This window comes from Amphiura filiformis, chromosome 16 (assembly GCF_039555335.1).
Source record: "Amphiura filiformis chromosome 16, Afil_fr2py, whole genome shotgun sequence".
NCBI classification, from domain to species: domain Eukaryota; kingdom Metazoa; phylum Echinodermata; class Ophiuroidea; order Amphilepidida; family Amphiuridae; genus Amphiura; species Amphiura filiformis.
In genome coordinates this window covers 31,303,251-31,329,450 of record NC_092643.1, presented here as the reverse complement: position 1 = coordinate 31,329,450, position 26,200 = coordinate 31,303,251, and the positions used below count along the sequence as shown (strand labels likewise).

General features: G+C 34.6%; 1 protein-coding gene across 4 annotated transcripts in view; it reads left to right on the top strand.

Annotated features, from left to right (window-relative positions):
• Positions 1 to 26,200, top strand: part of LOC140135874 (CMP-N-acetylneuraminate-beta-galactosamide-alpha-2,3-sialyltransferase 2-like) — a 120,810-nt gene that overhangs the window by 71,769 nt on the left and 22,841 nt on the right. For 2 of the 4 annotated variants that reach the window (XM_072157524.1, XM_072157523.1), the window contains exon 5: positions 24,002 to 25,254. In XM_072157524.1, coding sequence (XP_072013625.1) covers positions 24,919 to 25,254 — 336 coding nt within the window. In that variant the 5' untranslated portion in view covers positions 24,002 to 24,918. Of the gene's footprint in view, positions 1 to 14,912; positions 14,985 to 19,009; positions 19,076 to 24,001; positions 25,255 to 26,200 lie in introns of those variants that run through there. The other 2 variants (XM_072157525.1, XM_072157526.1) reach the window with 2 other exon arrangements.

Below are 26,200 nucleotides of genomic sequence, written 5' to 3'. Positions count from 1 at the left end.
AGTGCACACCCTAGACTTTCCACTATTGACCTTCGTAGCCAGGACCAGCTTCCCAAATTTTTTACAGTTACAACAAGACAATTTTCTTGTCCAGGGGAATTTCAAGGTAACTCGATTTTACCACCGCCAGGGTTCGAACCCACAACCTCTCGCACCACGTACCATAGTCAAACATCTTATCGATTGAGCTAACTTTTGTAGACTTTCATAATTCTTATACACAGTTTCTATAGCAGTGAGGTACTTTGTTTTTCCCATACATGTAGTTTCCATTTTACTATTTTCTTAGCATTCAGTGTGAAGAAAATAGGCATCACAAAACTTATTATTAACTTAAAGTATGCTAGACCTTTGGTATTTTCAGTTGGCTATATGATAGCTTAATGGTTATGTAAAGTAATAATTATAGTAATTCAATTGTCAAAAATGCCTCCTTTGGCCTCCATGGACCAGATCGTGTCATATTTGGCTATGTCTCAAAATTAATGTTGGTGACAAAAGACTCATTTAGCTTGAACACATCATGTATTTTTTTCATCAAACAACTTCCGTTTGTAGTGCTATGTGCTACCCAGTGCATGGCAGTCAACAGACTAAATCTCCCGTCATAAATGATTGCAAAAATCAGTTAAAGAGTCAACTGCACACTTGTAAATATTTTATATGGTAAAATCTCACAGAAGCAGTACGCATAAAATATGCATGATAAGTTGGTAGAAATCTTTTATTTTGAAGAGCTTCTCTATTCAGAGTTTCTATTAATTGTGTGTGCTGCGTGACAACCAAAATGGATACTGGTGCATTTAGGGCTGCTTGACTTCAGTTTTCTTAGTAGTCGACTAGTCGTCGCCAAATAGCCGTGACCAGTCAACTATTAACGACTATTTGGCAATCAAAATTTAAATAAAAACACAAGATCACCTTCATTTTCTTGGTGCTCTGATCCGAAAAAATAAAATGATGGCACCACTGCCGTCTAGCCTGAGTTTTTCGGCAACCCCTGTGCAGGTTGCAAACACAGTGGAAAACAAATGGTTCACTGACAACATGTTGATCTTGATGGACTGTGGGATTTACAAAATGGCAATGCAATGGACAATAACGAGTCCGGGCAATTACAACGGGTCTACCCACAGATACACTTGCACATGAAAAACAATTTTAGTAAAATTTATATGGATGTCATATGGTCAGGCTGTTAAATTCAAAGTATTATATAGTTGTCTTGATGACACAATAGATAGTCAAAATCACAACTTTCATTTAAGTCACAACTGCGACTATTGGCGACTCAGTCGTACAACCCTAAATGCACTGTAACATTTCTTAAGCAACATGGGCCCCATATTATATAATTAGTGTGGTATTGAGTCTTGGCACAAGACTAATGATGTGGCAAAATGATGCATCACTGTATTCATTAGCGTTGCAAGGTTTTAATACTGATGTATACTTCATAACTGTACTCCATCATGGGGGCACGGTGGCGCAGCGGTCTAAGACTACTCGTAATCGCGAGGTTGACTCCCCATGACGCCAATGTGTTGAGCTCTTGGGTAAAGCTCTTAACGTAGCCCCTTATTACCTTGCCTCACCCCTCGTTGGATGCATCTATAGGCTCATACATTTGTTTCCAGGATATTTTGAAAAATAGGGAGTGGGCCAATAGCTAAAGGTAGGGTTATACCCATATGGTTAAGATAAACATGGGAAACACATAATGTCAACTTACAGCACCTCATGGGTATGGTTTGTTTACATTGGCATCTCTGGCAATCTGGTCCATATTTTGTGACAGTCTGGTGGGATTTCTGAACATGTCAAACAATTGAATAGGAATTGATCACTAAGGCTACTTTAGTTTTGAAAAATATTACATTTTAAGCTGGATTCCTTGTTATAGCAAAGACCTATTATTTTGTGGGTTTAACTGTGAAAATTGTGTTTAATTAACAAGTGACAATGGGTGAAGTTATATTAGTATAGTTTTTAGAGCCCTTCTTTTCCCCAAGTTTTTCAGGGTATTTTTTTAGTCCTCAGGAAAACAAATGGTTTTGCCACTCATGGTTTTTCATAAATAAAAATTCCTTTAAAACAAGACTGGGCGTCCAGTGGGAGCTTTTATGTGATGTGCTGAAATGTACTACCGTTTGGATAAAATCTTCTTCTTTAAAACAATTGTCACATTAGCATAATAAGCAAAGAAAGATTAGGAAATGTAAAGCATAGGCTATATATGTGACTCCTCGGCACAACTGAGCCCGGATGTCGCCAGTGCCACTATTGAGATATGCTCCATCGAACTTAACAATAAACAATAGGAAACAAAGGATTTATTGACTGTTTTATTGATTTTTACTACTTAAATGTCAAGTACTATAGACATGATATACATCATTTTAAAGCTAATTTCAAGCAGAATATTTTGGTTGAATATCTCAAAAATGATGATTGGCGACTTCAGGGCTCAGTTGTGCGAGGGGTCACATATTGCAGTGGGAGAGGTGTAAAATCATACTGCATGGGATGCAAGAGGATTGGTTTCAAATAAAAAGGAATAAAGCTCAGGTAACCATTTCGGTTACTATAGTAGTCTGGTTTATTATTATTATTATAGTGCTATTTAGTGACTTCTAAAAAAAAATCAATACTGAAAGAGATATGAATATTAACATTTAGATAACATTGTTTTATACGAGATATGGGCAATTCCAAGCGTTGCGGAATGATGCAAACTGCCTTTGTATGAATTTCTTTTTGATGCAGCAGCCAAATATGTATTAACAGCACAAGGTGAATAGCATAATTTATTTATTTATTTATTTATTTATTTGGAAAACGCTTTTATAACAGCGGCACCCACCGTCTTGGTGGTGCATCCATATAAACAAAAGTTAATAAGAATTAAAATATGATACTGAAAGTATTTACAAAAGTTAACAATACAAACAGAAATACTAAAAAGAATACTTAAAATACTAAAGTTAAAATACTAAAAAGAATACTAAGTTGGCTTGCATTCATCGTCGTCCGCCGTGGGTCAAATGAAGTGGGGAAAAAGAATGAAGCAAATAAAGCCAGCATCAAAAGCCAATTGGCCCCTGGGTGGAAGCTGAGTGCCAGCCACTTAAAACTACATCAACTGGATATATACATTATACAATAGACAAGATTGTAGTCAGTGTGGTGAAGAATTAATTACTTAAGAAAATCATTACGTGCCTTCCATGTTCTTTTCAGTAAAGATTTACATGTGACATCAAAACAAACATTAGCAGTGTGAACTAAGTCACTAGGAAAAGTTGGTATAAATTGGGTGCAGTCACCCCCAAGCAAGATAAATAATTTCTCATCAATGTTGCTTGTAATAAATAATTCCCATACATATAATAGACCATTCCTTTCTAAACTTTCCTTCAATCTTTTGAACTCATTAGAACGAATATCATTGTACACTCGGCAAGAAAATATAAAATGCCTAATATCTTCTATATTACTATGACACAAATCACATAAACCAGAAGTTTTACTATTATGCCAAGAGGCATAAAGTATTTTTGGTTAGTGAATGATTAAGGTAGGAGAAACTTTTCCAAACCACCCTAATTTCCTAATTTGCATATGGCTGTGGTTTTTTTAACATGTATCAAAAGGCTTAATGACACTTTGGGAGACCCCAGCAGAAACACATGACATATTTCAGGATAACTTTTTACATTTTTATGGAGTGTAGACATAGGCTAATCTCCCATAGCTTAACAAAATTTGTCCCAGTTTTCTTTCTTTACTTGTGACAAGACCAAATGTCCAATTGTTAACGGAAATTTGTCAACCTAACAAAAGTGGCTCATTTGTTTTGTTTGCAAAATAAAACCAGATCAGCTCTGAGTATTCTGTTCAATATTTTATGAACGCATGTTAGTACAAGATCCAAGAAATACAAGATTTACCTAAATAATTTCTAACATGAAAAAAATTTGAGCACTTGAAAATTATGTTTCGGACGTTACATTTTCCGTTAACAATCTTGCTCTATTTTTAACACGGTCTAAGTGATTGTTTTATCAAGTAAAACATGCACAAATACTTTTAATGTGTGCCTCAAGGCAATATAAATAATTGCAAGTGCACATTTTGTATCGGTTGAATGTTTTCAAATTATGGTGAAGCAATACTTTAAATGGGTTTCATTTTCCGTTAACAGTTTTGTAACATCCGAAAGAATACATATTGTCTTATAATAATCTGAAGAACAATACCAGCTTTAAATTTTCATTATTAAGTTGAAGTAGACATGACAACAAGTATCTAAATGAAAAATGATTTTACTTCCTATTGACTTTATGTAAAATGTTGGCCACACAACATTTCCGTTAACAATGGTAACATCCGAATCAAATGTAACATCCGAGACAGAAAGAGTGACATATTATTCAAGAAATTTAATTTGAGAGGAAATGAAAGGGTCAAATGGATTGGAAATCAAGGGAAGGCCATAGTAGAAATATGTTTTACCATACCTGGGTTTGTTCTTTGAGTGTGCAAACCGTTAACATGTCAAGTTTGTTTCGGATGTTACAAGGCAAAATGTTAACAGAAAGTGAGGCCAATGACAGGGCTTTGTAAGAAGATTTTAGAATATACACTTAAATGAATATGAATTTCTAGTAAATATGATGTACATTCTCATTTTCCTAATATTGCTGACTCCATTTCACCTTTGAAAACCTTGCTACTGGAAAAAATTACAAGTTGTTAGCTCTACAATATCTATTGTCTCTATGCACAACAAATAAAATAAAAAGCAATATAATTGATTTGGTTCATTCCTTTCAAATTAATTTCATTACTGACATATACGCATTTCCTAAGAAATTTATTTTAAATTTGAAAAGCAATTTAAACTGAGTATTTCTCCATTACACTAGCAAAATACTTTGATTTAAAATGTGTTTCGGATGTTACCTATTTTTTGTTAACAAGTCCAAAATGAAGTTGTAATTTCAAAAACTTTATAAAAAGATTTTAGCACTAGATGATATCTAAAACTTATTGAAAATAATTAAGTAGCAATTTTATCATCACATTTATTTCAAAATTGAAAAAAATCTGCATTTTCATAAAAAAAGTGATAATTTTAACATAAAATATATACGTACATGTACATGTGTTAGGCCTATATTGGAATCACTATGCACATATACCAGAAATGAAGCAGGAGAAATACTTATTATGCTTCATACAGCTTCATTATGTCCAATAAAACTATAAATTAACAGAGGAACCAAATTAACCAATAAGAAAAATACTCTTAACAACAGCAAATTTCAAGGGAATTATTTGTTAACACAGATTTATGAGCTGTTTTAATACACATCATTTTTTGCATATTTTATATTATGTGCAAATGATAAATGATTGTGCCTTGCATTAAAAAATTTCTGAGTGTCCATGGTGGCAACATACCTGTTGTATAATGATCTCATGTTTGTTAATTCAACTTCCAACCATCAAACTTTGTAAAAATGTTAACAGCATGTAACATCCTAATCGCTACCTTTAAATACAGAAGTATAAGAAGTATTTGTACATATTTTGAATCATTTGAATAATTTCAACAGGTTTTCTGATTCAAAGTGATTGATATTTATGCTAAAATAATGAAATGTCACAAATGTTTCCCTCAATTAGTTAAATTAAATTGCAAATGCATGTTAACATAATGTAACATCCGAAACACTCTGAAGTTGGGAAGACATAAACGAGAGCCTGATTATGCTTGTAAGAAAGGTATAGCCCTTTGTATTACCAACTTAATGCTTCAGGGAGCTAATTAATTTGATTTATTATGATGTCCAGTGCACATTTACAATAAGGATGCGGGTAACAATGTTATGAATAAATGTGGATATCAGTACATGTATATATCTAAATTTTAAAAATTTCTTCAGGAAGATGAAAATATCATTTATGATGATTACATTTGCAAGTGATAGGTTTAATTATCTGACAGTGATTATCACTTACATTTTTGAACTAGTATGTGCTTAGAAATAGGGCCAGATACCTGCAAATAATGCATGTTAACATAATAATGTAACATCCGAAACCCACGAGTATAGAGAGTTACATTTTTACTATAAAGGCATTATCAAACTTATTTTGATATGTCAGTACTCGGTTATCATTACCTTGTTCACATATGGATTAGCAATATATGTGGATGAAATTAAATACATTTAGAGCATATTTTTGACCACAAAACCTGCTATTTTGCCCATTTTTCAGTTTCATATGCTTAAAAAGTTACCTAAAAGTGATCGCAGAATGGCCATATTTGGTCAATAGTAACTTGGACTCATTATTTTCCTATCACAACTAATTTGCTAACTAATAGGCATTACAGTAAGCAATATCTAGCTTTGGCAACAAGTTGCTCTTTTAGAAAAAAAATCTCATTTGGCTAAAGGGTCTACAAAGTTTACAGACCAAATGAACAGAATTAAGCTCCAAGTTTTGTATTTTCATAAAATTCAAGTCATCTGCTTTGAGAAATGACATATTTTAAGTGTCTTCTGTCAATTTCATTTTTACCCTCTTAGTTCACACTTTTGATACATGTTAAAAAAACCAGAGCCATATGCAAAGTTCGCGTTGCGGAATGATGCGCACGGGACCAGTATTTTTTGCACTAAAACATTTTTGACAAACTCTGTGAGTTTAGTAATCTGAGATATTAAATTTGCCACTTAATCTTAAGCTTAGGATGTAAACTGACAATTGTCAGTATCGATTTAAAAAAATTGGGCATCGTCTCTTTATGCCAAATTTTCCGACACTAGGTCAGGTTGCGGAATGATGCAAGGAGCGGTGCGGAATGATGTTGTGTGTAAAATCCCATAGAAAATGAAAAGCAGTCCATGTTTGAAAATAATAAAATTCCCTTTAAAAGGGAAAGCCAGCCTCAATGTAGAAGAGGTCTTGTAATTAGTTTTGGTCAATGTGAAAGGCATTTTTAGGATCACGCTTACATCTACATGACAGTCCACCAAACCATCAACGATGAGAACATGCACACTGAAACAGCAGAAAACATTAATTCCTAATCTCATGTCAACTCTTTTAATTCATTACATGTACTCCAAATTGTTCTGGTCTGTTTGTTTTGTTGTTGTTGTTGTTGTCGTTGGGTTTTTTGTCTTTTCAGCTTTTTACCCACGATATCTCAATTTCCAATTTTGTAATACCAGAACTTACGTACTCAATATCTTCGCTTAGGAATGTCCGATTTCACTGCTTTCGATATATACACTGCCGGTTTGAGTTAACTTACATGTACATTTTATTTTAAAATAACTTAATTAATTCGCAATGTATAGTTTAAGCCTACTATATTATAATAGATAGTGGCCAGCACATTTATAAAGGACTGGTTACTCACTACAATCTTCACTCTTAAACTGTGTTTTTCTGAATGTGCTGATCATGTTGATTGCTAGTCGGAAACTCCTGCGAAGCTATGGACATGGCATCTTACATACGCCATTCTATAACAGTCTGCCTAGTGCCTTGTGTGTTTTCTCTTCAATCATTTTGTTGAATGTAATTTTATGAATCAAATAGTTATGTGTCATTTTATTTATAATAAAGAAGTTATTAAATTAATAAAGTAAGACAATTTATTTATCTATAAGTGCATGTCAAATGGGGTACATTGTTCAATACTATATGCATAAATTATGCCCATATTATAGCTAGGCCCTAAAAACTTTATTTTGCATCGGATTTTTCCCGTTGAAAAGACAAAACTGATGTTTATGATAGCAACCATTTCATCAATAACATTTTGAGTCATTTTTATCCATAAAACGACACAGGATATGATAGATTACTACTTTCACATCAATATGCCCCATATGATCACAGATTGTTGAGAATCTGTGATATGATCCGAGGATATGATGAAGATTTTGATTCTATAGATCTGTTATCAACATGATATCACGCTGTTCAGTGGTCAAGGAGTACGGACCCCCGGGCAAGGACACTCATAGGACGTCATAGGTGATGTCAGATGTTCTTCTGCTGACCATATGATGCTATATATATTAACTATTATTGTTACATTTAGGCCTTTAAACTTTTAAAGTCATAATTAATTAGTTCAAACATAACTTTGGTAATACTCACTCGCTTTCGTTCGTTGAAACGGCAAAACATACTTACTTTTAAATAAAAATAAATAGATCAATAAATTTGAGTAAATTGTGTTTTATATACTTGGCTACTTATGTTAGCTGACAAATATCAATATTTATCCAAAAATATTTATCACCGATTTTTTTAAATCAGATATTAAACTTGTGTTGCATGGTCACATTTTGAAACTAAAATTATGTCAACATTTTGCTAGTCTAAAATTCTTGGAAGTGAAATTTAGCACTGGGTGTTAGCCATAGGATGTAACATAACAACTATCACCATCTATCAAGAAATAATCATCACTGTTTTTATCGTAAATTTAAAGAAAAAATCCTTGCAATCCATGAATCCTTATGGCGTTATTGGAATGATGCAGGGGTTTTGTGGAGTTATGTCACTTACAATGGTTCAGGCAATGCTGAAACATCAATTACTGTAAAGATAATTCTGTGCAATGCATTTCAGAAAGTTCTAACCCAAAATTGTGAATATTTTTTTCAAACGGGCACATTATGAATTATGCATCATTCCGCATAGCGTTATGGAATGATGCAACTTTAATTGGTCGTTACCACGCAAATTAGACTTTTGAAAATTATTTTTGGGTCATTGGATAGGGATGAATAAATTTGCTTTGCATTCTAGTTTCAATGAAAATCAACCTTATTTTAAAATTGCAGTGGTAATAAATGATACTTTTATGCTATGGAATGATGCTTTTAATCGTAAAATTGGTACTCAAACAATGCTGACGGAGCTACACGTTATAAAATTTGAAAATTTCTGGTGTTTATATTTTGAGCTACTTATAAACTTTATATTCACATGCATAATTTGTTTCCAAAATTTTACAGTACAGAGCCGTTGCTGTGTTTTTAGTTTTTCTGCTTTTACCAGTCAAGAATATGCAAATTTATGCAAATTAGGATGTTTTTCTAACAATGGACACCATTTCCTCCTAAAAAAGTACGCTTTCAGAAAATATAACTTTTTAGCTACAATATGAGACCAAAATCACATACTTGACTTGATTTTTAAATTTTGACAATTTGGGCGAGGTTGCTTGGAATTGACCATATACTAGTCCTAGACAAGACCACTCAATATGTTAATGAAATTGATCATAAGAACTATAAGTTGTTATTAAGGTGATTTATAAATATTTAAGTTATTTTTCACAAAATATTTAATACCGGTGCTGCACCAAATACAAGTTTAAATTAAGTGAAATGCCCAGGGTGAAATGTCATCCTTTTCCATGTTGACACTGTGAAAAAGTGAAATTAACAATAATTTCACTCTTGCATTAATTTTAGTGGTGTGTAGCCCTGTGTGCACTGCACTAATACAGGGTGTCCCAGAAAAATTTATACCGTGTTTGAACAAAATTTTAAAAATATATAGTCAACAGTGTATCTAATCTTAATAAGTGCAATACAATGCCACACATGTCTCCTACTTATTCTGTGACTTTCATGGAAATAGCTTGATTCGTTTTGATGTGACATTGCTATTACTGAAAATGGACGAAAACTGCATGTGTGTAATTTACAGTGCAAAGGCACCCCAACACATGGATTCTTTATCACCATCGTCCAGCCGCACTGTGCAATATTGGAGAAATCCTACATTCTTTTATAGGAAATACACCAAATTTGGCATTAATTTGGGATTAAGTGAAACATTTCAATATGACACCAGATATTTAGGTTGAAAAACATACTTTTTTATGTGATTTTTACCACAATTTTACCCAAAATGTCATTATTACAGAGGATATAACTTCCTCAACGATCCTCCGCAGTAAAATTTAATCTTCTTCATTACGTAGCTGTAGGTTTGCCCATATACTGTGGACTTAAATGCATGCTGTGACACTAAGGACGAACCTTCTCCATACTTTTATGAATAATCCATCTCTGCCGGCATTTCAAATGATGAAACTCACACACAGCAATAATTGTCTCCAAAACTGAGGCCAAAGAAAGAATAGTTTAAGGTCACTCAAGCGTAGCAAATCCTTTATTCCATACAAGGATTGCTCCGTAACATCATATACGATAGATGTCGACTATTTAGTAGAAGTATTTTTCAGATTTTCAAAATAGGTTGCTTTATCAAAACTTGAAATTCACCATTTTTACGCAATCCTCTCTAACTTCTACTAGAAACGTCCAATTTTTAAAATCTAAAAAATCTGAGAAAGCTAAATATATGTAAAACTTAAAATGCAAAACAATATGACCAATAGAAATGCCGTTCATACCTAAAAAAATCCATATTTCCCGGTATAAATCATTCTGGGACACCCTGTAGTGTGAATGTCATTCCATTACATTTAGATAGGACTATTATTATGAGTCGTTCCATTTTGCACAAACACAATGCAGTCATGCAAGTGCTGTAACAACAAGTTTCCAAAGGGGCTATGTAGTGTTGACATTTCTGCATGGTTAGTGTGGGAACCACAGCAGAAAATATGCCTTCCCATGATGATTTGAGGGGGTGCAACACTAAATCACTACGCATTTTATGTAACAGCGACGATTGTCTTTTTAAAGATTATTCTTGTTTGCCCTTACTTTTTGCACCGCGAAATAAAGAAAAAGGTCAATGGTCCTCGATATAATTTCATTTGCCAAACAATTTGTCAAAATTTTGTGTGAACAAACAACATATTTAGGTTTGGTGGATATTACGATGCCTAGGCACAGCTTTCACTATATTAAAGGAAGACATTTGGCCGGTGACAATTCTTTTGAAAATATGTGACCGTACACCACGAATGAGCCATAAAGTCGGCCCCTGGTCAATTTTGTTTTATTTTGTGTTTAGAAAATATATATCATAAGCTTTAAAATGGTATATCATTTGACTTCAAACAATATCCAGAAGCAGGGTTATGGTTTGTTTAACTCTGCTACTTCAACAAAATGGTACTTTTTTTTCGGTTGTACATGTGTCTCTTTTTCCACATTGCTGGTAATAAATATCAAACAGTCATAATTGGTGGTCATTTCAAATCATCCCAAGTCAACAAGGTTCAAGAATGCCCTCTCATTGTAAATTGTTGGTTATACATACCTAGACAAAATACAATGTTTTGTAACCCACCACTTGAACAGGATTTAGCCAAGCAAACAAAGACTGCTATTTCAGAATTATATAGGTAGAAGCTTATTATCCTCTTCAGCAATAGGATTATTGATTGGTTTAAAAGGCATTTGACTGGTGCTATCAAAATGAGATACATGTCGCACCAAATTGAGGTACCTATGAATACGACCTTCATGTACATTTTACACCGCAACTCAGAATACAACATGCTGACTTTACAGCTCATTCCTGGTGTACGGCCACATATACAGTGTTAAGTCGTGCAAATCTGGGTGATTGGCACTAAGGGGAATACATAGGGATGCTATGTCCTCATCATGATGCATGCAAACTGCTATGTAGTCTGTTTATTAAGAAAAGTGATGGATCTATTTACAGTTTGTGTATAGTCATGCATTACCATTGGGCTACTCCAGTTGAAATCCATACAACCCCTATTAAAAGGAAGGTATGACCTAAATTTTCCACACAGGGAGTGTCAATTTCAAATGGGGTTACCTGATTTGGTGACTCTATTTGAAATCTACACTATCTATGTGGGAGATTAAAGTTATAGGGGCGCATGGATTTCAGATGGAATAGCTTATTATAGTTGACATGGTTGATGCACCTTGTATTCCTTTTATCACTCTTGATTTATATGTCACGAGCGCCACATTGTATATTTGTTTCTATTTTCCAACATTTTTAGTGATAATTCATTATAAAAGCAGAAAAATCACATGTTTTTTTCTTCTCATGTATGAAATAGGTTTGGGGCTCGTGCATTAGACGCATCAACATCACCGCTTGTGCATTATTTTGTCCAACAAGTAATAGGCGTTCATTAACCTATAAATAAATCAGACAATCTGAAAATGCTGCACAAGTTTATTTGACAAGTTCTATATTATATATATTTTCTGTCAAAGAAAATGCATACTAGTTAACTGGTAGACTATGCCATAGTCGATTTTTGATAAATAAAAATGTTATTAATCATGATGAACGCATTCAGTTGAACTCGAAACTATACTGATATTTAGTAGGCCTACATCAAAATACTAGTATAAAATGGTTATGAAAAAGTTTAGGCTATATAATTATATTTGTGACAGTAAAAGTAAAGTATAGGCCCTACGTGAGGCTTATATTATTGAATGCAACATATCATAATGGCATAATTATAACTGTGATTATAATGACACTTCAATACTGAACAATTCTAATTTTAGAATCTGCCAGTTTATTATCGACTATGGACTTTCACTTTTAAGCAGAACTTTACTCCGCGACTCACACACTGTCAATCATACTTGTTTATCAATCAAATCTAACCACAAGACTAAGCATGGTGGTACAATACGCGCTAGATGCATACGTTCATCCACCAGCACAAAAGCGCCGCATTCCCTAGATAGTTGTGTACCATGTATAGTTATAATGGTACCAGTACGCGTCGGGAGGATTTAAACAATAACGAGGTCTGGGCGACCAATCACAAGCCAGATTCATTTTTAAAGATGCATTACATCATCACCCATTTTAGTTAGGCCAGAAATTGGCCTAACTCTCAAGGCAAAGTCAGTAGTCCACTTGGGAAGCTAACAAACAGAGGGCGTACGGTGACTGAAAAGATCAGTTGTGAAAATCTATGAATTGTGCACTCATTAATTAAATCAGAGTTTTAAGCTTAAATGTAATAGCCAGAGTAGTGCACAATTGGCAAGTGGACTACGGAGAAGTCTAGTTAACTGGTCAATCAGATAATCTGAACCATGCTCTGCCACCACTTAACACATTTTTGATGATATTGGTGCTGCATGATATGTGATGCGATCAAGCAAAATCAGTCGAAACTCAGAAATATAAATTTTTCAGTTTCATATAGGATAGTAAAAAGCATTTACAAAGCTGCATTGTGCAGAAAACTCCATTGAAATTGAACAATCAGTTCCAAAGATATGACAGCATTCAAGCTTTGACTTGCGTTTGGCGGACAGAATGGTGGAAACTTAAAGTGAAAGATATCCTACTTAAAGGAACATTTTCTAGGGTGAAATTTTGTGTAGAAACTGAATCTGACATAAAAATGCATAATTATCAACTTGAAAATTTTCCCCATAGCACTGTACAGGCATATTTCTGCCCGAACTCCCCAAATTTGAGTAAAAATTGGAGCAAAAAAATAAGTCCTTCAAAATGGGGATACTCAGGGCTAAACAAAAACATGTTGCTCTAGAGGGAGGCATTGGTAAGGGCAACATGTCTTTTGTTTAGCCTCAAACCTCCCAATTTTGAAGGACTTATTTTTTTGCAAAATCTGTGACTTTTTTCACGCCTCAAAATCCTTAGGGGTGGGGGTAGCATTTTGCAAGTTATTTTATTTTCTGTAGATCTAGCTTACTTGTTTGTTATATCACCATTTAGCTAATGAAATACTGAGCAAATAAACACTTAAAGCATCCCTATAGCTCATACCATTGTGGAGATATGGCGTTTGCAAATTGAAAATGATGCGAATATTGTATATTTTTCTAAATCAATTGTCACCCGAACCCTCAAGTTTCTACCCCTGCTACAAAAATAAAGAAATATATGGATCCCATTCAATGCTTTTAATATCACAATTGTACCCTTGTTACACAATTAGAATAGAAAATTAGGCACTATTTGATAGTTTTCATGTTCATATACTCACAGGAAATCTGCAAGTCCAAATTTTTGTCACCCCAAAATGGCCATTTTCGGCCAAAATCGGACCAAAAAATGATTTTTTCTCAAAATCTATAAAAGATAGGGAGTTTTAAGTGCCAAAATCTGAAACTAGATGACATTTTACCCTTGGAAACATATAAACATTCAAGAATTTTGGTTCTTTTCACCCCTAAATACTTTTTTCACACGCGTGTCCGCCAAACGTAAGTCAAATCTTGAACGCTGTCATATGAGCAATTAAAAAGAGTTTCCAAAACTAGAGGAAACAAAAGGAAATAGTTCCTTTGTTTCGACTGATTTTGCTTGATAACATCACATATAAGTAGAAGTGGTATAATGGGCTATTCCACTTGAAATCCACACTACCCCTGTGGAAGATTTTGAAAACATCTTCTAAAGGGGGAGTATGTCTTTCAAAATTAATGTAACTGGTCAGGGTTAATCATTTTGATACCCAGTTAACCCACACTCCCTCTGTATTATGGCTTTACCTAATCTTCAACAGCTGGAGTGAGTATTTCAAATGAAAGTTACCCAACTCTCTATTCTATTCAAAACTCATACTCCCTTTGTGGAAGACTTTAGCTAAATCTTCCACAGGGGTAGTGTGGATTTTAATTGTAATAACCCAATGCACAGGAACTGTACATGCTGTATGGCCTTTGATTATCTTTTAATATCTAGAGTTTCCTTGGCATTTAACCAATGTTAAGTGTGCCTGCTTCTGTACATGAGAGGGCGTAGGTTTCAGAGAATGATTTTAGGGAAAACAGGATTGTATTAAAGATGGTAATCTTTAGCCGAGTATGGATGTGGGTTTGATTTCCTGATTCTATGAAGTTGGCAAAAGGAAGCCTATACCATGCGTCCATGTACTTTGATTTGTCATTTAATAGCATGATTATGGATGCCAAGGTAGTGAAAATCTTCAACCATTTTTGCTTAAGGAAAATATCAGAACTATACTGGTAAGCTGATCAATATTTTTGTTTTGGTTCAATAGGAGTTTTCATGCAGTTGGACATGTCTTAAAGATACTAGTAGGGTAACAGTCATCAGTGCAGTATATCTAGGTGATTTGAATTCATGCGCCCTTCTTGATCTTCTGCTCTTTTGTGTGTTGTTGATTATATACCAAATAGCCAAAAATGTGACCAATATTTGCCGCGCATCCCTGTATGGCAATTTGTACTGAGTAACCCTCAGGCTTTCCTGTAAAATATAGCCTCTATGATTCCTAGACCTGTTATCGATTGTTGTATGTGTCGTATTATCGTCGATTTGGCCCTAAATCCGACACTTCAAAAGAAATTGTCCTTTTTTCGACACTTTACGACACTCATCAAAATAGAAAAAAATTAAATTTCCATGCTATTTTGTCCAAATAAGCTTACCGTACGATCATCGGAAAGTCGAAAATTGCCCCAAAGTTGACCCGAACCCGGAAGTAGAACGAACCAGGAAGTGTGTTTACACCGGAAGTCGGTGATCGTAATTCATATCGGTGTGATTTTAAGCTTATCTATCGACTTTTTCAGCATTTTTTATCTCATTATGAGTTTCGACACATGTCGATTGTCGTATTTTTTTCCCAGACACAGTGTTGAATTAGAAATCACGTATCAATAACAGGTCTAATGATTCCATGCATATGGGTTTAACACCTAAATTAATACTTATGATAATATTAATCATTATGCAAATTTGTTGTAAAATAATGTTTTGATCAGTTTGTTTACTTTGTTATTTACAATTTTATTGTTAATGGCTTCATGGATGACAAATTATTATCAAGAATGATGAGTGCTGCATTAGGAAAAAAATAATTTTGCAATATGTTGGAAATCACCTCAAAATTGGACTGCAGGCTAAAAAATGTCTTTTTAAAGGGTTTAGTGAAAACACTGAAATGTAGGAGAAATAGAACATTTCCGCTGGCCAAATTTCAAAATAATTATAACTGACAATCATTTCTCTCTTGCGATCACAAACTCACTGTAACAGGCCTGCAACAGTGTCAGCATCACGGATCCCTATTATCGAAAGTAACTTGACATTGTTATTTCTGCTTGTTCTTGTAATTGCATCACCTATAGATGGCGTAATTTAGAGGGAAAAAATATTGTCACATCATCTGACAGCTGATTGTATCTGTGCCATGGTGAGATATCAATCATATATGATGATGATGTATTTTGTTACCACAGGAACTGGGTTTGTGGAACAAGGATTCAGGTTACCGCTTGAGTTTTCAACCGTTATGTTTAATTACCGTTTCGATTTCTTTTTAAATCCAAAATTGTGCTTTTGATATGTTTGGTGAAATACTTGTAGGTATCTATTCTGAGGATGATGACTCCTTGTAGAACTCAAAACAAATTTTGTTGGCTTTTTCTTAAAAAGGCATCATCCCCCCCCCCCACTTTTCTCAAAAAAAAAGTTGAGATTTTTATACCACTGGAAACCTCTGGCTACATAATGTTTAATTTGTTTTGCGAAAATAAGGTTGAATTTGAATTTCGTTCTTGTACACCAGAACGATATTACAACACAGTGGCCTATGGAGCAGTGTAACACTTAATTATGCGCAACTCGCAAACACAAAATTGGAATCAACTGAAATTTTGGGATTTCATGGACATCTACTGAAAAAATGTCATAAAAAGAGGATGCTAGCAGGGGCGGATTTACCATTGAGCCAGATGGGCCCGGGCCCCCAAACTTGCTCTGTGCAAGGACATCTATGTACCTCTTGTGTAACCTACGTTCAGTGTGTGCTGGGATACGACCGGGCGTAAGATGAAGCCATTCAAGCAGAACAGGTATCCACACTTGCCAAAGACCACTGTGCATGGAAAACGTTTATGGTCGCCTGCTCCACAGCTGAAGCATGATGATGATGGTGATGATGATGATGATGATGATGATGATGATCCAGTAGGATACTTTTTAACAGGCTTCAATCATGTTTACCTGGTTATAGGCTTTAATTCTTTGCAAACATTTGTGGTTTTCCTTTTTTCTCCCTCCCAAATGACAGAAGCTGCATTGCAATTATCATTTCCAAATCAGATTATTGAGAAAAAGATTTAACAATCAATTTTTGTCAATTTTGTCCCTTCATTCATTCCTTCCTTCTTTCATTTGTTCATTAATCTTTCCTTTGTTATTTATTATTTATTATTTTGTGTTGCTTTGTGTGCATGTGTTTTGTTCGCTCGTTTTCAGTAAAAGCGGAAATGGAATCCTGCATTTGACTTGGGACCAATATAATACTATCCCATAGGCTCAGATTCATTATCAGGGATACAACTTGACATTCAAAAGAAATTGCATGTAACTTAAGGGCTGGGGTATGAACGTTTGGACAGTATTTATTGTGGGACATTAGAGCACATCAGATATATCGAATTGCATTCTGAATACAAAGAATGTCATTCTGATATCAAATAATTTTGATTTTTTGAAATTCGCAATTTAATACACATTTTATGGCAAATCATTAAAAATTGATATTTTTGATATTTAACAGTACTTGAAGTAAACTTTATATATCTGATGATTTATACTTAAAGTGTATGTAGGTGGGATGAAAAGTCGACGATCAATTGAAAATTTTGACCTTTTTCAGTATTGAAGATATGGATTTTTTTTCCCAAAACACCAAAAAAAAATAGGTCTTTTGGGAAAAAATCCATATCTTCAATATGAAAGGTCAAAATTTTCAATTGACCGTCGGCTTTTCCTCCCTGCTACATACACTTTAAGAATATGTCATTAGATTTATATAATTTACTTGAGGACTGTTATATATCAAAATTTGAAAAATATCAAATTTTTATAATTTGTCATAAAATTTGTATTATATTGTGATTTTCAAAAATGAAAATTATTTGATATCAGAAAGACATGCTTCAGATTCAGAATACAATCGATAGGTCTGAGGTGCTCTCATGTCCCACAAAAAATACTGTCGAAACGCAATAAATGCTCGTTTTAGATCCTTAAATTGAAAAGGGGAATCACAGACCATTGAAGCAGGGTCTATGACAATAAAACTGGAACTGATTTTTGTAAGCAAACAATGTTCACATGAAAGTTATATATATTGCCAATGCCATGGTGACACAAAAGTGTCATCCTTATAAATATTTCTGTTATCTGGCTGGAGGTCATTAAACAAAATGTATCAAATTTGCCGAAATATTCTGCTACCAAAATAATATGTTCTTTTGGCCTAAATCATGAAAATTTATGCCTGCAAAAATATCGCACTTTCTGTTTGGTTCCTATTTCCTGTATCTTAGTATTGTAAAGCATAATATTTTTGTAGCACCAAATTTCCACAATTTGGAAAGAATCAACATTTTTGGTGGCACGTATTTTGTTTTTGCAAAATGGATACATTTTCTTTAGAAGAGAGTTCTAAATGGGCTGTTCCATTTGAAATCCACACTACCCCTGTGGAAGATTTTGAAACATGTTCCACAGAGGGAGTATGAATATTAAATGGAATTAGCACATTAGGCAGTTCCATTTGAAACTCACACTCCCTCTGTGAAAGAGTCAGGTTCTTCTGTTTGAAATTCATACTCCCCCTGTGGAACATATTTCCACAATCTTCCACAGGGGAAGTATGTATTTCAAATGGAATAGCTCAATATTTGGGAGCATGACATTTGTATGAATCCACATTTTTGCAAAATTGTGAAATTTTCATACATGAAAATATTTGATGCTTAACATTAGGAAACATTGACAAAATTACTTTCTAGGGAAATATTTCCTTATTATTTTTGCAGGTACAAATTGAATGGGGACTCCTTTCAGTTTCTGTAGTATTTCCTGCTGATATTAACAAAGTATTATTTGTCATTGGGGAAAGTAAGCTTAGGTATTGTCGATCAATATAGTGTTGATGAGGTTCTGTTAAGGACGGATGCTATATTGTTACAGTGATGGTACATATTGTACCATAACCACAGAGTTAGTTGCATTATATATACTTTCTATAAAGTACACCTGCACCATGCCTCAATCTTGCCAACTGAAAAATTGGGTAAGTCTTGCCAAAAAGTGGGTAAGGTTTCCATATAAGAAGGCATATGCATGGAAATCAGTCTGATGTCAATTGAAATCATGTCAAAATTCAAGTTTTCAATTACAATACATGAGTGATACTCGGAGCTTTCTTTTGCTGAAAACGCCATCATAATTAGACGTACTGTTCCAGAGATGTGGCCATTTTAGTGTCGCTCAGAACAGTAAAATACAAAGTTGCATACTAAACTAAGCTCAAAAAGAAACTTATAATTTTTTACAACACATGAATCACAAGGTCATATCTTAAAATACCGTCAATCAAAATGAACCAAAATTACACACAGAATTACTTTAATACTCTACTCAAAACTCATGTCAGTAACCAAGCAGTTGTCCAACTGACACAACAGCAAAATGCACTGTCATGGGACAGCTTCCTGGACTTCCTCCACTTTCACAGCCCAACATTTGGCACCCAGCACAAAAAATCTGTGAGAATACACACAAGATCCTTGCACAGATGATAAAACGGTGCTACTTTCTGCTTTTCATACACTTTTTTCATGAAACAGGGCTGGACTGTGAATGTGTTCCAGGAAGCTGTTCCATGTCAGTGCATTTTGCTGTTGTGTCAGTTGGATAACTGCATGGTTACTGACATGTGTTAAGAGTAGAGTATTGAAGTAAATCTGAGTGTAATTTTGGTAGAATTTAATAGACAGGATTTCAAGATATGACCTTGTGAAAAATTATAAGTTTCTTTTTGAGCTCAGTTTATTATAGGCTATACCTCAAAATCAATATTTCCAATGTCCGACTCATTTTGCTTGATCACATCACATATCATTAGAAGAAGCATAATAATAGCGTTTATTTTTGGAAAGGTAAAGCAGATCTTCTCTGGGTAAAGCTTATAAAAAGAAACACAACCTTTCATAGTGTAACACATTTTCCGTAGTGGGTAGGACTCTGTCATTTCAAATACAGAGGTCCCATGATCGATTCCCAAAGCTCCCTCTTTACAAATAAATTAGTGTATCTTATTTCTTAAAGGTCCATGACCCGATCGACATCATCATCTCCCCTATATTTTTCATTGTTGATGAGGTTTTGTTATCACATAATAGATACTATTTTTCTCTTTACTATTTTGAAATATGATGCCCTAAGTTGATGTATTTCCGGAGAAATCATGAAAAACATCGGCCTTTACAGGCTACCCATTTATAAATACTACAAGCACTTCAGCGCTCCTGGGTAGGGAATTATGAATGAATAATCAGTCTCCTCAACAGCTACTTTTGTTTCGGTCATTCACATTCTGTGAAAAGAGCGAACCACACTAACTGCTGAGGAGACTCCCCGGGAGACTCCAGCTTTACGGCGGTAGTATAATAGCTCCAAAAATTCCGTCATTGACGAAGCGGGCTAAATTGCTCAATCGGTTAGCGCGTTATGTTTTACCCATGAGGTACCCGGTTCAATACCCGGTAACAGTTCTCTTTTTTTTTACATTCATTTGAAATGTACATATTGCAAGAGGAAATATATTTTGTTTCCTTTTTTTCTGAAATGGTACGAAAAAGAGTTAAAAACAAAAAAATCTGTTCAATACATGCATTTGCAGCATTGTCGTCAGGTCTGTTTTGTTTTCGTCGATAATGGCATGGCTATTGCCATCATTTATACACAAAAATATATCATGAACGATATAAAGACGAAACTGGTTGTGGTTAGTGGTAGGCCTATTATAATTATTAATACTAGTGTCACAACTTAGCATTTGCTTAGTATCGGAATGTGACTAGTGGAGCTTGATTGTCATGTCAGTGCACCACGCACGCACGGCACATGACAAAGGGAATTACGGCACATGTTGTTGTTGCTTACCTGCCCAGAATGCAATTCACGCATACCAAGGTATTGGATTGCGAATTTGGCTATTTATTCACATTTACGCTGAAAATGCTCTCGTTTTTTCACGAAGCAGCATAAAGGAGAGGATATTTGATATTATTATGTAGTCTTAAAGAAAATCCATATCCAAAACCAATAGGGTTACCCCCCTTTAATTTGTGTAGGGAAAACTCTTCTTTATAATGAAAAGTGTATGACATACTAGTTAACCGTCTCGCTTAACTCTAATCAGACGTTGAGAAGTCTTGTATAGAAGTAGAACAACCACTTCAGCGACAATATTTTCTGTTGTTTTTGCAATCTCATTTTGGTACAATCGTTATTTAATGCCAACATTTAACTAATTAAAACCAGACCAGGCATCATTGATTATTTGCATTGTTGTCAATGCAACCCAACATGAGTTGGTACACAGTGATGAAATTAATTGTTCGGAGTATCATCATAGATTGAAAAATCAATGCTTATAAATTAGAATGCTTATTGGGAAACATTAACAAGTTTCAGTAAAAAGGTGCAGTGGATGCACTACGTGTATGACATCACAAGGCTTCGATTGAGTGGACTCTGGACTTGCATGCTCACACAGGATGAATAAGGCATTCATCTGCATACATGTAGTGCATCCACTTCACCTATAACTGAAACTCACAAGTGTGATTTGTTCTGTATCATAATTGTCTTTGCACATAGAAAATCAATGATAATTTCAGCTGGTTTGCGGTGTTATAACACATTTGAAGAAGAAAGGTGTGCGATATTGATATTTCTGTCGGTGTTGATATTTTTGTTGGTGTTACATGTAAAAATCGGTGTTATCATAGTGACAGATGTCACACTTGATTGATAAAAAAACATTCAAACATTGGGTAGGTGAATTGTGTTGGGCATGGATTATAAACTTACCATCAATTTTCGGCAATTAATTAAAAGTAGACAAAAATGTTAAAATATTGTAAAAATTGTCCAAAATATTGACAAACTCCCATGAAGGAAACTAGTTTTGTTGGTGAGGGGAGGTCTGTAGCCGGGAAGGGGGAGTGGATGCCACCCCTCTCAAACTTCAAAATAAAGAATAGTCAATAGGTTAATTTCATTGGAAACACTCACTAAAGTTTTTGAAAAAATATGTAGGCCTATATCTATAATTCAGGGGAAGTATGGGTATCAAAATACTTAACCCTAGGAGCCAATTCCATTTGAAAAACATCCTCCCTCTGTTGAAGACTTCCACAGAGTTAGAGCAGATTTTAAATAGAACAGCCTATTCTAGATTGCTGCATGCTCATATTAAATGATGTTCCAATATAAACAAGAGAAACGTGACAGAGGCTACATTCTGGGCTATCAAAATATTTAGATTTCCTACACCCAAGTGACAATATCTATTAAATGATGTAGCCTATAGAAGATATGAAGTGAACTTTGACAACTAAGGCCAGATTTCAGAGTCCGTTTTTATTTTTCCATTGGCACATTTAGAGTCGGGTTTCTGTGTATTTTTCATGTGATGAAAAATGATAAAAGCAACCTTGTGTTTAAAACAAAGAGTGGAATATCTTAGTTGGTTATCAATGTTGTGCTAAAAATGGTTATTCCAGTCGAGATCCATACACCCCCTATGGAAGATACAGCCTTAATGTTCCACAGGAGGAGTGTGAATTTCAAATGGGATTACCTTACTGGGTGACTACATCACATATGTTGCAGATGAAGTTCATGTCTTCCATAGGGGTGTGGTTTTAACTGGAATAGCCCAATACATATAAAAAAATGATCAAGGAATATTTGAAGATTATTTTATATCACTATGACTTCTTAGCAACTTCATTTGAATATGTGTGACACCATTATTTCAGACTGTTATGGTATCTGTATGATTTTTGTTTGTTTGTTTTTATCTAATTGACAAATATTTTACTAATAGTAACTGTCCATCAGCAAAATATGTTCATGCATTTAAGGGTTTCTAATGACCATTTTTTTATTTTAATTAGCTTTTTATTTTGTTATGCCTTTTGGTCAAATAGTTTTTAACTATTAATTTTTAAAATGTTTACTCTCAGGGGTATAGTCAGGGAGGAGCAAGGGTATGATACCCCCTTTCCATGACAAAAGGTCCACCTTTCTAGTGGGAGGGCGAGTTAGCGCAGCGGTAATTCCCTCGCTTTGCACCACTGAGGTCCCGGTTCAAGCCAAGCCGCCCAAGGACTCATGTGCACTTGGTTTATCCCGATTCCATGCTCGCTCTCGCAGGTTTTCTCCGGGATCTCCGGTTTCCTCCTGTATCGCAAAAATCGGTGATTAGTTGTTTCGTTATCAAAAACTTCCTTCATCCAATGGAATTTGGGGAGCTGCACAGATAATTGGTGGATGTTACAATCTAAATGCGGATAGGTGTGCGCCGTTCGGCAGCAACCTAGTTGATGCGATCTGATTGTGATGATTCACCATTGCAGCGAAAATTACAGCGCTTTGAGTCCTCTAAGATCTGGAGAAAGGCGCTTTATAAATCCAAAATTTATTATTTATTTATTTCTAGCAAAGAATATAAAAAGGTCCAAATGAAAATTATATTAAAACAAATATTAACAAAGAGACCAATTTTTCATGTTAAACCGGGCTAAGTCTACATTGTGCATGTAAGAGAATTTATTTTGGAAAAGGGTCCCACATTTTGGAAATGCTGCACCCCTGCAAAGCATCCTGGCTATGTCCCTAATTACTCTGATTAATAGTTATAACCATGATAATTACCAAAATATAACATCCCTAAAATATTTGGGTGTGTTATGAATGAGAAACACTCATCAGGCTAAATTTAATTTTTCACACACATTCAACCACATGTGAAAGCGAAAGTAAAACTGCCTTTGTTTCCTCATAAATGCTCATTTTTGTTGTTCAACAATATTTTAATATCAAATAAACCACAAAGTATCATGACACTATAATAGAATTTGAAACAATAGTGCCTATTATCCCACTAACAAAAGGCTACATTTCTTTTATTAATATTTCACAGATGTGATGCGGAAAGTTTTTCTACCAAGCATGCAGAACAGCCCACTTCATCATGTGACACAGCTGGTAGCCAATCACAATGCTTCCTCAGCCCTAGTCGGTGATCATCGTTAACAATAACACACATGTGGCCATCAGTGATGTATGAATCTTCATTGAGTGTGCTGACACACACGCTTGCTTGCTCCCACGCATACAGTGATAACGCAACTCATATAGCATCGTCTTACAGAGCCTGGTGTTAATGGATGGCAGCATGATGCTCATCAATGGTACAGATATATTACAGCGATGATGTTTTTGTTTTAGTATTCCTCCTGTGTATGGTATCAGTAAGAGGGATAAGACTTTAATGGTATTTCTTCATAAGAAGTCATATCAAAATGAATATATAAAAGATATCAAAATGGATGGTTTCACAGCTCGAAGTGTTTCTACCAATACAAATGGAATAAATATGCTTCTGTGAAGCAGTGTCTCCATAGCAACGCAACTCATCAGTACAACTCACTAAGCTTTTAAGTGCAACTCATCCTTTATACCAAAGATATATATATATGTATATATATAATCAAATGTTTTTTATTGTGTTATCTTCATGCTGAAACATAACACAACTCAACAGTGATAAGAATAACAACATATATTCCAAGCGATAATGGTAAAGGAAAGGTGCATGTCAATGAACCTATGGATTGATTTCAAGTTCATAGAATGATACTGCTTTTGAAATAAAGCTATCAAACGATGTACAATAGTCAGTACAACTCATCAGTACTCGAATTCGACTTGACAGGAAGTTTACATTGAAATTTTACTACCAGTACTTGTGCAATCCTATTTTTACCAAAAGTTCAACCATGGTACTATAAACCACTGCTGCAAGGTTTGTGTACAAGAGACTAACCAAATACAATCATGGCTCGCACACGCCTACAGTACGTTATAATCGGAGCATGTGCTCTCGTTACCGCCTTATTTATCATACACGAAGTACTAAATTTTTCCAATTTGAAGTCAGCCGATGTCGTAGTGGGGTCCATTCGCAAAGGACGTTTGTTTACCTCAGCAACCGCTGGCATGCCATCGGATGTAAGAACTAGCGGTGGGTCGTGGAACCGTAGCGATGGCTGCCAGAGGCTATGGATGCAAGGACGATCAAAATGGTTTGATGATAGATATGATGGCAGGCTAAGCGCTTTATGGACATCATTATATAAAGATCTTCCATCTGATGTTAAGAGGTGGTGGCTGGTAAGTTGATACATTTTGCTATACCTTTTTTCACCCCAAAGGGAGTAATCAAGTTTGATTTGCCGCTGAGAATTTGAAAGTTGATCCATCCATATACCAATTTATTTACCAAGAGATTTGGACACATTACTATACCAAAAGTCCCACATTTTTGGACAAATTTAATGCAAATTGCACAAATGTTTTGGTAAATTTTAACAGTTTTGGGAAATTTTAACAATTTTGGGAAATTTTAACAATTTTGTCAAATTTTAACAATTTGGTCAAATTTTATCAATTTGGTCAAATTTTAACAATTTGGTCAAATTTTAACAATTTTGGCAAATTGTAACAATTTTGGCAAATTTCAACAATTTTGGCTACATATCCCAAAATTGGGCCATTTTTCAGGAGAAATTGAGAAAACTTTGAAAAAATGTACCCATAAAATTACAAAAATTTGCCTCGAAAAAGGGGTCATTGATATAACAAATGGCCAAAAATGAGAGCCTTGTTTGCGGCACATCCCCCGTATGATGAGTACCCACCTGTGTTTTACCCACACCTCTTCTCATTAATGATAAGTGTCAATGTAGTTATGGCAAAAAGTCTTTAATGATCAGTGAGTCATTTAACAGATCCATCCCATGTAAAAATGCAGTGCTTACATTGGGCTATTCCAGTTGAAATCCATATACCACTTCAATGCTCTGCGTGCTAGCCATAGGCTTCAATATAAAAAATCAAAGTTTTGAGATATTTTCTGAAAATATCAAGAGCTATCTTAAAGGAGGATTTTGTGATCCTAGCATCCTCTTTTTATGACATTTTTCAGTACATATCCATGAAAAAAGCATATCCCCAAAATTTCAGTTGATTCCGATTTTATGCTTATGCGAGTTATGCATGATTATGTGTATTACACTGCTCCATAGACAATACATTGTAATTTCGTTCTGGTGCACCA